The sequence below is a fragment of the Fundulus heteroclitus genome, chromosome 16 (assembly GCF_011125445.2).
Source record: "Fundulus heteroclitus isolate FHET01 chromosome 16, MU-UCD_Fhet_4.1, whole genome shotgun sequence".
Classification (NCBI taxonomy): domain Eukaryota; kingdom Metazoa; phylum Chordata; class Actinopteri; order Cyprinodontiformes; family Fundulidae; genus Fundulus; species Fundulus heteroclitus.
The window spans coordinates 6,281,506-6,293,748 of record NC_046376.1 but is presented as its reverse complement, the minus strand read 5'-3'; the positions used below and the strand labels follow the sequence as shown (position 1 = coordinate 6,293,748).

The window sequence follows — 12,243 nt, the reverse complement described above, 5'->3', positions numbered from 1 at the left end:
AGCGTGCTCAAAAACTCACTGTTTTGATAACTTTTAATTGGCCATGCCTTATGATCAAACTGCCCGAGTTTCAAGCCGCTCGCTCAAAATCTCTAGGAGGAGTTCGATCATATACCAATGCTGTAAACCTCAAAAATGATGTCAAATTACGACCTTCAATCTAAAATGGCCAACTTCCTGTGATACTTGCACTATGACATTAATTGTAAATTCTGAGCGTCTTGTTGAGCTCTGCAACTGTAACAAATTTCACGTCTCTATGATGAAGTAAGTGAATAGCAAAGGGTCCTTTGAAAATTTCTAGGTGGCGCCATTGAGGCATTTTTCTTTAGATTTTTGTAACAACCTCAATATACAAAATTTTTAAACAGTCATCATGCATCTGCAAAGTTTGGTGAGTTTTTGAAAATGACAAAGCCCCCAAAAAGGCCCCTCTTTAGGGGGGCAGAATAATAATAATTAACACTACAGATACAATAGGGCTTCGCTGCTCGGGCCTAATAATAAGAAACAGTACAGAAACAATAGGCCTTCGCAGCGCATTGCTGCTCGGGTCTAACTATAACAAGTGATCAGATGATCTTTTATTATGTGAGCTGATATGTAAACACCTTAGACCCCCTTACATTCAATGAGTTAACAATACAAGGAACAGCTGCATCATACCAATCTTTTCTGGAAAATCAACAAGTAAAGTTGTTCCAAAGATAGTACATAATTAAATTTCAGGAGTAGTCTCAGTACAAAAGAAAATATGTAGCCTCAATGTCTTGCATTCTCATCCTGTAGAAAGAGAAAAAAAGTGCAGTTTGTATTTGATAAAAACAATCCATAAGCGTTTGAAACAGTGGATATTTGGGTAATGTGACTCCATTTACCTTAATAACATCAGCTAGCTTCTGCAGGATTTCCTCATACCGGACTTCCATCCCCTTCAGGCTTTCTGGTTTAATCATCTGCTTCTGAATTCCTGGGCTTCCTGCCTCCATCACCATCCGAAGGAAATTTTTCTCCTGAAGATGGGAACACAAACCATGGTTTGAATGTGAAGGAGTCAAAAATATCCCACCCTTCCATCTGCAAGAACAATTCATTTATTGATACTGCTTCTCGAGACATTTATTTTGTGAAATAAAGTAAAATGCTGTTAGAGGCTTTTCCACCAAAGACATTCCCTTTCTCAACCGGGGCTGAAACTAAAACCAGTTTTAACTGGTTCTTTAAAATAACTAATTTGCTTTTTCATTATAAAAGATATCATTTACTTATTGTTTTTCTTTTCAAACCAAAGCATTTTAAACCAACCAGAGTAGGTAATACGTAGGTTGACAGACAGTCTAAGTGATTCATGATCTAATCTGATCATGAATCACTTAGACTGTCTGTCAGATGCTAAGGTACACCTGTACTATGTACTATCATGCATATACCTTTACCTTTTACCTTTCTGATAAGTTCATCCTGTTGCTTTAGAACTAACTTTAGATTAAAGCTTGTTTTTTTTTCATTACTATAAATTGTTGTAACTGTATCTTTACCACTGTCATGCCAGAATTTCACCATTGTGGGACAATAAAGGAATTTCTTATCTTAATTATGGAAAGCAACAACTCCTTGACCACCCTCAGAATCTGGTATGGGTCCATTTTATGGGCCCTAGAACAGTCACAACCAACTTACCTATGCGTTTCTATTTTTACCTGTCATTCTTTTATCTGCATGGGCAAAAGTACAAAAAATCTTGTTTTGTGCCTGTTGTTTTACATAAATAAAAACTCTGCAAATGTCAGAGAGTTTCTACTTTGACTAAAGCTGTGGACGGAAAGGATTTGTCTTTAATCTGGGGCTTGGAACAACAAACAGAATCTGAGCCCCTGAACAAAGGGAACGAGCAGCAGGAATAAGATTCAAACTATAGTTGTTTTGTGCTCTGAAAGACAAAAAAAATCTGACATTAATATTAATGTCAGATTTTTTTGTTATTCACTTTATTACATTTTTGTAATAACTGTTGTACACATTAAAAATTAGGGCAATTATACAAACATGACATTATACAAAATTGGACCTTTATACTGTCACATAAGTCAACCACTTTGACCAGTAACCCTGAAATATATCTATCACCAACCTCTTTCGAAATCCTTTCCATTTTGAAAGTATTATGAATCTGATCTACCCACTCATGTAATGTGTTTTCAAACTCAACCAATTTTGAATTGTAGCCTTTTTAGCAGCCACTAATAATACTCTCATTAGGAAAACATTGTACAAACATCGTACTGGAAGAGGTCCTTTGAAAGACCTCTTCCAGGACCCCATGAACCTTTCTCCAAAATTGAGCCACAAAGGGACAACTCCAAAAAATATGGAAGTGGTTAGCCTGCGCTTGACCACATAATCTCAAGCAACTGTCCTGACCAGAGTATTTATGTCTGAGCTGAACTATTTACATAGATTTAGCACCAGGTGGGACATATACGTAATAAAAAGATATAAATCCTCCCCCCAAGTCTGCCTTTTACCATTACATATCTGCCTTCCTTGTCCTTGATTGTTGCCATACGCTCAAATTGTATTCTACTGGCAATTAAAATGGCCACACCTCTAGTGTGTTTCACACAAATTGAAGAAAAAAAAATGCCTTCTTAAAATCCTGTCTCTTATGTTCCAATGCTGCCATATGTGTTTCTTATAGGAATGCCACATCTACATTCTACCATTTTAAATTTAACAACATTTAGCCTTGTTTGGTCACACTCTGCAGCCCGTTTACATTAAGTGAAAAATGTAAAGCATTTTGTCCGACCTGATTGTAATTTTCTTCAATACACATCCAATCATCCTCTGATACAATCTTTAAGTATATGAATAAAAAAAACCACACTTTTAACCCCCACTGTTAAACAACAACCAAGAACATACAAGAACTCAGGAACAAAGAAAACAAAACATAAAAGGTCTTCCTTATCCTCAGGGTCATCTGACAACAGTCAGTCATGGTTGGGGCTCTCCCTTCCGGTGGAATGTTGAACCAGCCAATACACTCCTCAACCACAATATGTCTAACAATTACTAATCTCTTATGTAAACCAATTACATTTTAAACTTTGAGATAACAAATTGTTTCTTTTCTGGTCTATGAACAATTATGCAGAGATACCATGAAGCTTATCAGACACCCCTCTATGAGCACATCTCCTCTTCTGAACTCTTGAAGTCTGAGTCTCACCCTGCTTTTCATGGGATCTCCTCTGCTCACTGCTTCCCAGGGAAAACAACTGCAGATCCTGTCCTCCATCACCACATTCTCCTTTGTTTGTGCTCTGATCAAATTAACCTCAATCCCTCGCACCCTCATCTCTCACAGCGTGCTCCAGCTGATGGGGATTCTGGTGAAAGGTGTTTGGAAACGGACGCCCCTCTCTTTGAGCACCATTTTCATTTCCCCATACGTCTTGCGTTCCTCTAGTACCTCATAGGCATAGTCACGGTCAAATTAAATCTGTTTCCCATTCAGAATAATCTTCTTCCACGGCAGCCTCAAGACAGTCTCCTTAGTGTGAGAATTTTAAAGCGGATCCAGAACTATAACTGTAGCCAGTGTAAGGAATATAAAATAGAGATCTTGCTTTCCGGAACAAATAAGCCGAACAAGTTCAGTTCAGGAACAAGTTCAACAACTTCCTACCCTCTTCCGCTTGTGTGTATTTGTTCTCAACCAAATCACAATATGGTGATGCTCCATCTGCAGATCCAGATGGTGTCTATCCCAGAGTAATGAAAGGCCTGTGCAGAGCAACTTTCTGGGATTCTACAGCATCGAAAAAAAAATGTCACTTCAGCTGGTGTCATGTCCATTGTCACAAGATCCTGAAACAGGACCACAGGAGCTGCAGTTGGAACTGATTGATCTTCAGTCGGACTCCATTTTAAAGGACATGTTCAACTCTCTTAAACTGAATGACTTTTAGGCTTCGCTTACCGAAGCCACGTTTAAAAACCTGCGTAGGACGGCAAAGAAGATGCTGTCGCTGTTTGGCTTAACCTACCTGTGTGAGCAGACCTCCAGAGTCAGGAACTTCAATAAAGCCCATCAAAGATCCAAGTTAACAGACCAACACCTGAGCTCCATCCTGAGAAGTGCCACAACAAAACTAACTCCAGACTTGCGCTGGCAAAAAAGGGAGACCAACAGCACTGTTCCTACTGAAAGTGAACAGGATTTCACTATGTAATGGGGAAAACATTTTATGTAATGGCTTTTACATGTCATTTTTAGTAGTTTACATAAACACCTCATACATCTGCTCCTGGCCCGGCCCCTCTGTCAAATTTAAGAACCAATTTTGGCCCACGAGTTAAAAAGTTTGCCACCCCTGCACTATGGGATACATTCCTTGCCTTATTCCTCAGAAGCATTTGTCTCATTCTGCCAATCCTAACAGGCTGCTAATCGCGACACCTGCGTTGCCAATCCTATAAATAGCTTGCGCCACAACGCAGCATCATTTGGAAACCTCTTCTTGCTTCAAGTGACATCTCCTCTAGGAGATACCAGCCAGGTTTCTGGGAGTAAATAAACCATGTTCTCCTGTTGCATCCAGACCCAAGGTCGAGGGCACAGATGAAAAGACAAAAAAGGAGAACAAACGGATCAGTCACATCCCTCCTCCATCACGGGGAGCCTCGGCTCACAGGCAGAAGGTTGAGACCGACTCTGTGACAGAGTTATCTCCCTGCGCATGCACAGTGCCGTCCATCGTTGACTACTCTGCGCTACCGCAAGGAGGCCCCATAAGCCAACGTTTGAGAAAGGAGGGAGAGTTATAGTGACGTTCCTCTCACAAAGATGGGATTCCCTCATGACGCCAGCCTGGGTTCACCGAATCATAACACAGGAATACTGGCTTCAGTTTGCCGTGAGCCTGGTTCTGCTGGAGGTTTTTCCTTCCCGTTAAAGAGGAGTTTTTCTTTCCAATGTCGCTTCATGCTTGCTCAGTATGAGGGATTGCTGCAAAGCCATGGACAATGCAGACGACTCTCCCTGTGGCTCTATGCTACTCCAGGAGTGAATGCTGCTTGTCGGGACTTTGATGCAATCAACTGGTTTCCTTATATGGGACATTTTTTACCAATCTGTATAATCTGACCCAATCTGTATAATACGATTGAATTTGACTTTGTAAAGTGCCTTGAGATGACATCTTTCATGAATTGGCGCTGTATAAAAAAAATTGAATTGAATTTCATGTAGTTAAGCGACATATTGATACTAGTATCATATTAACATTCAACCGCAAATTAATAAAGTAATGCTTGTTGTAAATAGTGTTGTTTTCGACCAAGACATGTCATTTAAATCCCATATTAAACAGGTTTCCAGAGTTTCCTTTTTTCACCTCCGGAATATCGCCAAAATTAGAAACATTCTGTCCAGGAGTGATGCTGAAAAACTAGTCCATGCATTTGTTACTTCAAGGCTGGACTATTGTAATTCTTTACTATCAGGAAGTCCACAAAATGCAGTTCGAAGTCTTCAGCTGATCCAAAATGCTGCAGCAAGAGTTCTGATGAAAATCAACAAGAGGGATCATATTTCTCCAATTTTAGCTTCCCTTCATTGGCTTCCTGTTAAATCAAGAATAGAATTTAAAATTCTCCTTCTAACGTATAAAGCCCTTAATAATCAAGCTCCATCATATATCAGAGCTCTGATTACCCCGTATGTTCCTAACAGAGCACTTCGCTCTCAGACTGCAGGTCTGCTGGTGGTTCCTAGAGTCTCTAAAAGTAGAATGGGAGGCAGATCCTTTAGCTATCAGGCTCCTCTCCTGTGGAACCAACTCCCAGTTTTGGTCCGTGAGGCAGACACCCTATCTATTTTTAAGACTAATGTTAAAACTTTCCTTTTTGACAAAGCTTATAGTTAGAGTGGCTCATACCCTGAGCTATCTCTATAGTTGTGCTGTGATAGGCCTAGGCTGCTGGAGGACATCAGGGTCTAATTTTCTCACTCTACTGATTTCTACTGTTCTTCAGTCTACTGTTCTCCAGTTTTGCATTGTATTACATTGATATCTACAGCTGCAATTTCTATTCAGTCCAACAACACTTTATCAAATCAAAAGGGACACTGAATTTGGATACTAACCTGGTGCATTATCAAAAATATGACATTAAAAATTCACCTCCCAGACTTGGAGTGTGAAGGCTCCTGTGATGTGAACCCTGTCATTGGGTTGTCTGTGAAGCTAATAACAACTAGCACTAGCTTACAGGAATATATTTTATTTGTCACCTCGGTAAAATTTATCTTTGGCCACTCTGGTTCACATTACACATAGTGAGGCAAAAACTGACAAACAGGCAATGAACAAGGGTTCATTTTTTTTTAAGTGTTCAGGATAGTCCCAGATAACAGATAATGAGGTAGTAGCGTGCCCATTGAACAATGATGACCTGAGGCTTCGTCCACAGCAATGTGCACTCACATATTCTGAGACAATTGTGTGCAAGTAGGCAGTAACATTAACGTGATTGTAACGTATGACAGGCTGGTAACAGTGGGGTGATTTTAAAGCGATCGACTGCAGTCTCCCATCAGGGGGCGATTGCCCTAACAGCTCTAGAGAAAAAGCAGTTTCTAAGTTTATTTGTTTTTGCTTTGAAGCATCTGAAGTGTTTACCTGATGGGAAAGGGGCAAACAGCGCATTGCCTGGGTGGGTGGGATCAGTGGAGAAGCATCTGACCCTTCTTTGGACTCGTTCTGTTTAAATTGAGTCTAGATCCTGCAGATGGCATCCCATAATCCCTTGTGCTGGTCTCACCATCCGTGCTAAATCCTTCCTCTCCTGGATTGTGCCGCTCCCATACCATAAAGTTATGCTGATACATAAAACCCTCTCTATGGTAGCTCTATAGAAGTTCTTTAGCAGTTTAGTGGAAAGTCCATTCCTTTTCAGTTTCCTGAGGGAGAAGAGTCGTTGTTGGGCCTTCTTCACCAGGTGGGAGTTGTTTGCAGTCCAGGAAAGGTCAGAGGAGATGTGAATGCCCAGGAACCTAATGCTGTCCACACGCTGCCACACGTATGTAGAGAGGAGTGTGTTCAGTCCTCCTGGACCTCCTGTGGTCTAATATTACGTCTTTGGTCTTACTGGTGATCAGGATGTTCCTGGAGCACCACTGTGTGAGATTGCTGATCTCATCCCTGCAGTGGGACTCATAATTTTTGGAAATGAGACCCACGGACAGTGGTGTCGTCCACAAACTTGACCACTGTGTTTGTGGGGTGGACAGCAGAACAGTCTTTGATGAAAAGGGTGAAGAACGCTGGGCTAAGCACACAACCCTGCGACATTCCTGTGTTAAAGATTAGTGGAGAAGATGTGCGTTACCCTATTCTCACCACCTGTAGGCCGTGGGCCAGAATCTGTCGGATGACTTTTCGTATGAACTGTCTGGGGGCAACTTTCTTCGACTTGGATAAGTTGCTACACATAGCAGTGATCTCACAAAACCAATGTTCCAACCTTTTTTACCTGCACATTAATAAGTTATAGCCGATAAAAAATATAAACTGTTGCGCTCCGGTCCAAGAGGTCACGTGATTCCAGTTTTGCTGCTCAGCCAATGAGATCGCTGTATTGTCAGCTGTGCAAGTTCAACCAGTTCATCATGGCTGCGCCCGTAAGGTGTTGTATGCATCCGTTTCCAGACGAAAAAAGCCCAATAATAGCATTTTCTGGTGCCAGTTGGCAGAGATCTTGATGGCAAGGAAACAGGAATAGCCCATTCCATCCATCCATCCATCCATTTTCCTACACGCTTATCCCTGCTGGGATTGCGAAGGATGCCGGTGTCTATCCCCAGCTGTCAATGGGTGAGAGGCGGGGTACACCCTGGACAGGTCGGCAGTCCATCGCAGGGCAGAAATAGTCCAGACTTTGGCCCAATTTACTGTGATATCACCAAGACCTGCTGCACTAGGATAGCACAGGCGACAGGTGTTGTCGTGCCAAACGACTTATCCCCAAAAGTCATGCCAAACGACTTAAATTGTATCCCCTGCGTCAGGAGCACATTCAGCTGGAAGAATGAATCATGTCAACTCCGCCTCATTTCCAACCTATTAGGCGTGGAAATGAAGATGTTTTACTTTTCTTAATGAAATATAGCAATAGTGTTGTTACGTTATCATTCAGTTAGTGGGTTAAAACAGAAAATTTAACACGTGTTAGTGCTATCGTAAGGGATTGCTATGTCGGTTAAAACTCTATTGATCACTCAATATAACACATTCTAAGAAATTAAACGGATCTGTGGTCATTTCCATATGTGTCATTAAAAAATATTATCTTTATGTTATTGGATTATTGGATTGGATTGCTGAAAGCAGATTTCACGTGTGATCAAATAAACACTGAATAAAGGTACAGCCAAAATTATCAGACCTAATAAGATTTTAATTCAACCAAGAACCATTTAGAGATATTAACCATATTAAGAAAACGAGATATGTCGCTTTTAAAAATAGAATAATATGAGGAGTTTAAAAAATCTATTTCATTTTATTAGAATGTGATGTTTAAAAATATTTAGACTTCCCAACGAGGGAGGTTAAAAGTTTTATTGATTTCAAGCACTCTCCCGATGCAGGGCATACAAATTCTGGTGGGGATAAGTCGTTTGGCACGACAACACCTGTCGCCTGTGCTATCCTAGCGCAGCAGGTCTTGGTGATATCACAGTAAATTGGGCCAAAGTCTGGACTATTTCTGCCCTGCGATGAACTGGCGACCTGTCCAGGTTGTACCTCGCCTCTCGACCATTGAAGGCTGGAGATCGGCACCGGCACCCCTCATGAACCCAGCAGGGATAAGCGAGTTAGAAAATGGATGGATGGACTGAGGTGTGGATAATCCCATGTTGTGGAGCTTCAGAGCCAGCATGTTGAATGCTGAGCTGAAGTCCACAAAGAGCATCCTAGCATAGGTGTTGGGCTGCTGTAGATGAGTCAGAGCTAACGAGACAGCGTCCTCTGTGGAGCAATTCTCCTTGTAGCCAAACTGCAGGCTGTTCAGGCCAGCAGGGATGGCGTCCTTGATGTACTTTACGAGGATCCTCTTGAAGCACTTCATGATGACAGGGGTCAGAGGGATGGGACAACATCACCTGTCTCATTGAGGCGCGTGATGATTGGTTTCTTAAGGGACAGGCACGATAACGGATGATTTCAGACAGACAGGAACCGTGGAGAACTACAGGGGGAGGTTCAAGATGTCCAGAAAGACCCCTGCTAGCTGGTCCACACACGGTTTGCGTCCAGGCTGACACCATGTCTGGACCTGCGGCCTTGTTGGTGTTTACCTTTTTCAGAGAAGAGGTCACTTGGTGGAGCTGCAGGACGGTAGGCTGATGGTGCTTGTCTGGCTGGGGAAGATGGTCAGGCTCCCTGCTGCTTGGAGAGTCAGTGTGTGTGAAGAAGCTGTTTAAGGTGTCAGGGAGAGCCGGGTCATTGCTCAGCCGCTGCGCTTGTTGTCTGTGATGTTTCTGATGCCAGATTCTAGCCCTGCTGTAGCCCACTCGGTCTCCTGATCTCAACACTGCATCCCAGGCCTTCAGCAGGATCGCACTAAGCTGTCCACCCATGGTTTGTGGTTAGGAAACACCAACTGTCTTTGTGGGTAGGACAGCATCAGTGCAGAAGTGGATATAGGAAAGATGATATGTAGCTTTCTAGGTCAGTGCCCTTTTTAAATACATCCCATTCATCGTTTCCAAAACAGTCCTGTAGAGCTGAGCAGGCCTCTTCTGTCCAAACCTGAATGTTTTTTATCACCCATCTGGTTCTGCAGATCAGTGGCTTGTAGGCATGATCAGGTCCACAGAGATGTGATCTGATGAACCAAAGTGAGGGGCTGTAGCAGCTTTGTATACTCCTGGGATGTAATGTATTATTGTCTCTGGTCAGGAACTTAATACATTTATGAAACTTGGGGAGCACAGCCTTCAAATTAACATGGTTAAAGTCACCAGCAATTATCACAGCCGCTTCTGGATTACAGGTCTGTTTTCCAGGCGGATACAACTACACCGATGCACGTGAACTTTATTGCTGCTCTAAAACATTCGTTATGGGAGATTAGAAAGTTCTAGTGTTCCACAGTAGGGGTAAAATGAGGACAACTGGACTTTTGCTGAAGTTGGTTGATATAAACTTGGCCCTGTATTTCATCAACACTAGAGACCCTCCTAATGATATCAAGGGTGATTAATGTTTGGCTTTTTCCTGTTTTTCACAGTAGATCAGTTAGATAAGGATTCTTTCCAGGGATGATAGGAAACGTCTGGTGGGATACGTAACTGGAACATTTCCAATACACAACCATGTTAGGTGAAGCTTATAAAAGGGGGTTGAGACATGTAAAATACGGGACTTTGTGGAATGCAACTGTGAAATGCATATATGAATAAAATGAGTCCCCGCTGGCCACAGATAGATACAGCTTTATCTCGTCTTATCTTTTTTAAAGTTCAATCCTTTTCCACACTGTGTCGTACTGTTAGCTTAGCACGTAGCACCATTAAACTCATCGTCTAATTTAGGTGTAATTTTGACAACTTTCAGTGTAACGTGCCAATACACTGAAATGCGCTGGATAACACCTTGATGGTTGGAGTTGCTAATTTACCCCATTCATCCTCCCAGGTATGTTCCATGTTATTCAGCCGGATGTGGATGCTGCTGTGTAATTTAATAAATTGGCTTACCAGATTAAATGACAGTTTTTAGTCTTGGATTGTGTGACATAAATGTCTAAAATACTTATAGTCTAGTGCGACTTATAAATGTTTTTTCCTCTGTATGACACATATTTTGACTTATGCGACTTATAGTCCGGAGCGACTTATAGTCCGAAAAATACAGTACTAACCATGTGCCTCTGATGTGATATGCATGTGCCCAATTCTACCCATTTTAAGTGGAGACATGTAAGTTAACGGGGGCCTATTTTATCACTCATTAGAAATCCCAGCTCTTCTCCGCTTACATGAATTACTTCTTATTTTGAATCATTCAATGTACCTGTACTCTGAGCAGAAAGGTAAAAGCCAATCCAGGTTTTCCAGCTCTCGCTGTTCTTCCAACCCTAAGTGATGACAGAAGCAAGGACAAAACATAATGTTCTGACTTAAAGTTGGGACAGTTTGAAAAATGACATGGTAGGCCTGCTAACCTGTGAATGTAGGTCCTGATGTACTGCGGAGCATCATAATTGACAACACATTTGACCCCGTTAACATCGATGCCTCTGGCAGTTGCATCTGTGCTGATCAGTCTGCAGGATGACAGTTCAGGGAAAATACATCAGAGGGACCAAACAGGCTCCAGCCCAAAGTTGAGTCAGATTCATGTTACCACAGAGATAACAGATAGGGTTACACAATTTCAGGAATTTTCAATGTTGGAAATTTTCCATGGAAATAAATGGGAATTTATGGGAATAAATTGGGAATTTATACAATTCAAAGCTGTCCCATGACAGGGCAATGTACTATAGCATAAAAAACACAAACACACTTCCACAAGAGTTCTGATCAAAATCAACAAGAGGGATCATATTTCTCCAATTTTAGCTTCCCTTCATTGGCATCATGTTACATCTAGAATAGAATTTAAAATTCTCCTTCTAACGTATAAAGCCCTTAATAATCAAGCTCCATCATATATCAGAGCTCTGATTACCCCGTATGTTCCTAACAGAGCACTTCGCTCTCAGACTGCAGGTCTGCTGGTGGTTCCTAGAGTCTCTAAAAGTAGAATGGGAGGCAGATCCTTTAGCTATCAGGCTCCTCTCCTGTGGAACCAACTCCCAGTTTTGGTCTGTGAGGCAGACACCCTGTCTACTTTTAAGACAAAGCTTATAGTTAGAGTGCCTTATGTTACCCTGAGCTATCTCTATAGTTATGCTGCTATAGGCTTAGGCTACTGGAGGACACCAGAGTTTATTTCTCTCACTCTACTGAGTTCTACTGTTCTCCAGTTTTGCATTGCTTGTCGTCATTTCAGCTTTTAACCTTTTGTTCTCTCTCTTTTTTCTTCATAGTAGGTACACCTGGTCTGGCGTTCTGTTAACTGTGACATCATCCAGAGAAGACAGATCACCCGCTACTACCATCTAATGTAGAACAGATTACTGGATCAATGTGTGCTTCTGTGCTCCATGCATGCTCAGTAT

At 41.7% G+C, this 12,243-nt stretch overlaps 1 protein-coding gene across 1 annotated transcript in view; it reads right to left on the bottom strand.

The window, feature by feature from the left end:
* Window positions 1-554: 554 nt before the first annotated feature.
* ddx51 (DEAD (Asp-Glu-Ala-Asp) box polypeptide 51) overlaps window positions 555-12,243 on the bottom strand; it is a 38,172-nt gene continuing 26,483 nt past the window's right edge. The window contains exons 13-16 of the mRNA XM_036148784.1: window positions 11,242-11,343; window positions 11,091-11,154; window positions 879-1,013; window positions 555-783 (exon numbers count right to left, since the gene is read on the bottom strand). Of these exons, the coding sequence (XP_036004677.1) occupies window positions 763-783; window positions 879-1,013; window positions 11,091-11,154; window positions 11,242-11,343 (322 nt within the window). The 3' untranslated portion in view covers window positions 555-762. The remainder of the gene's footprint in view (window positions 784-878; window positions 1,014-11,090; window positions 11,155-11,241; window positions 11,344-12,243) is intronic.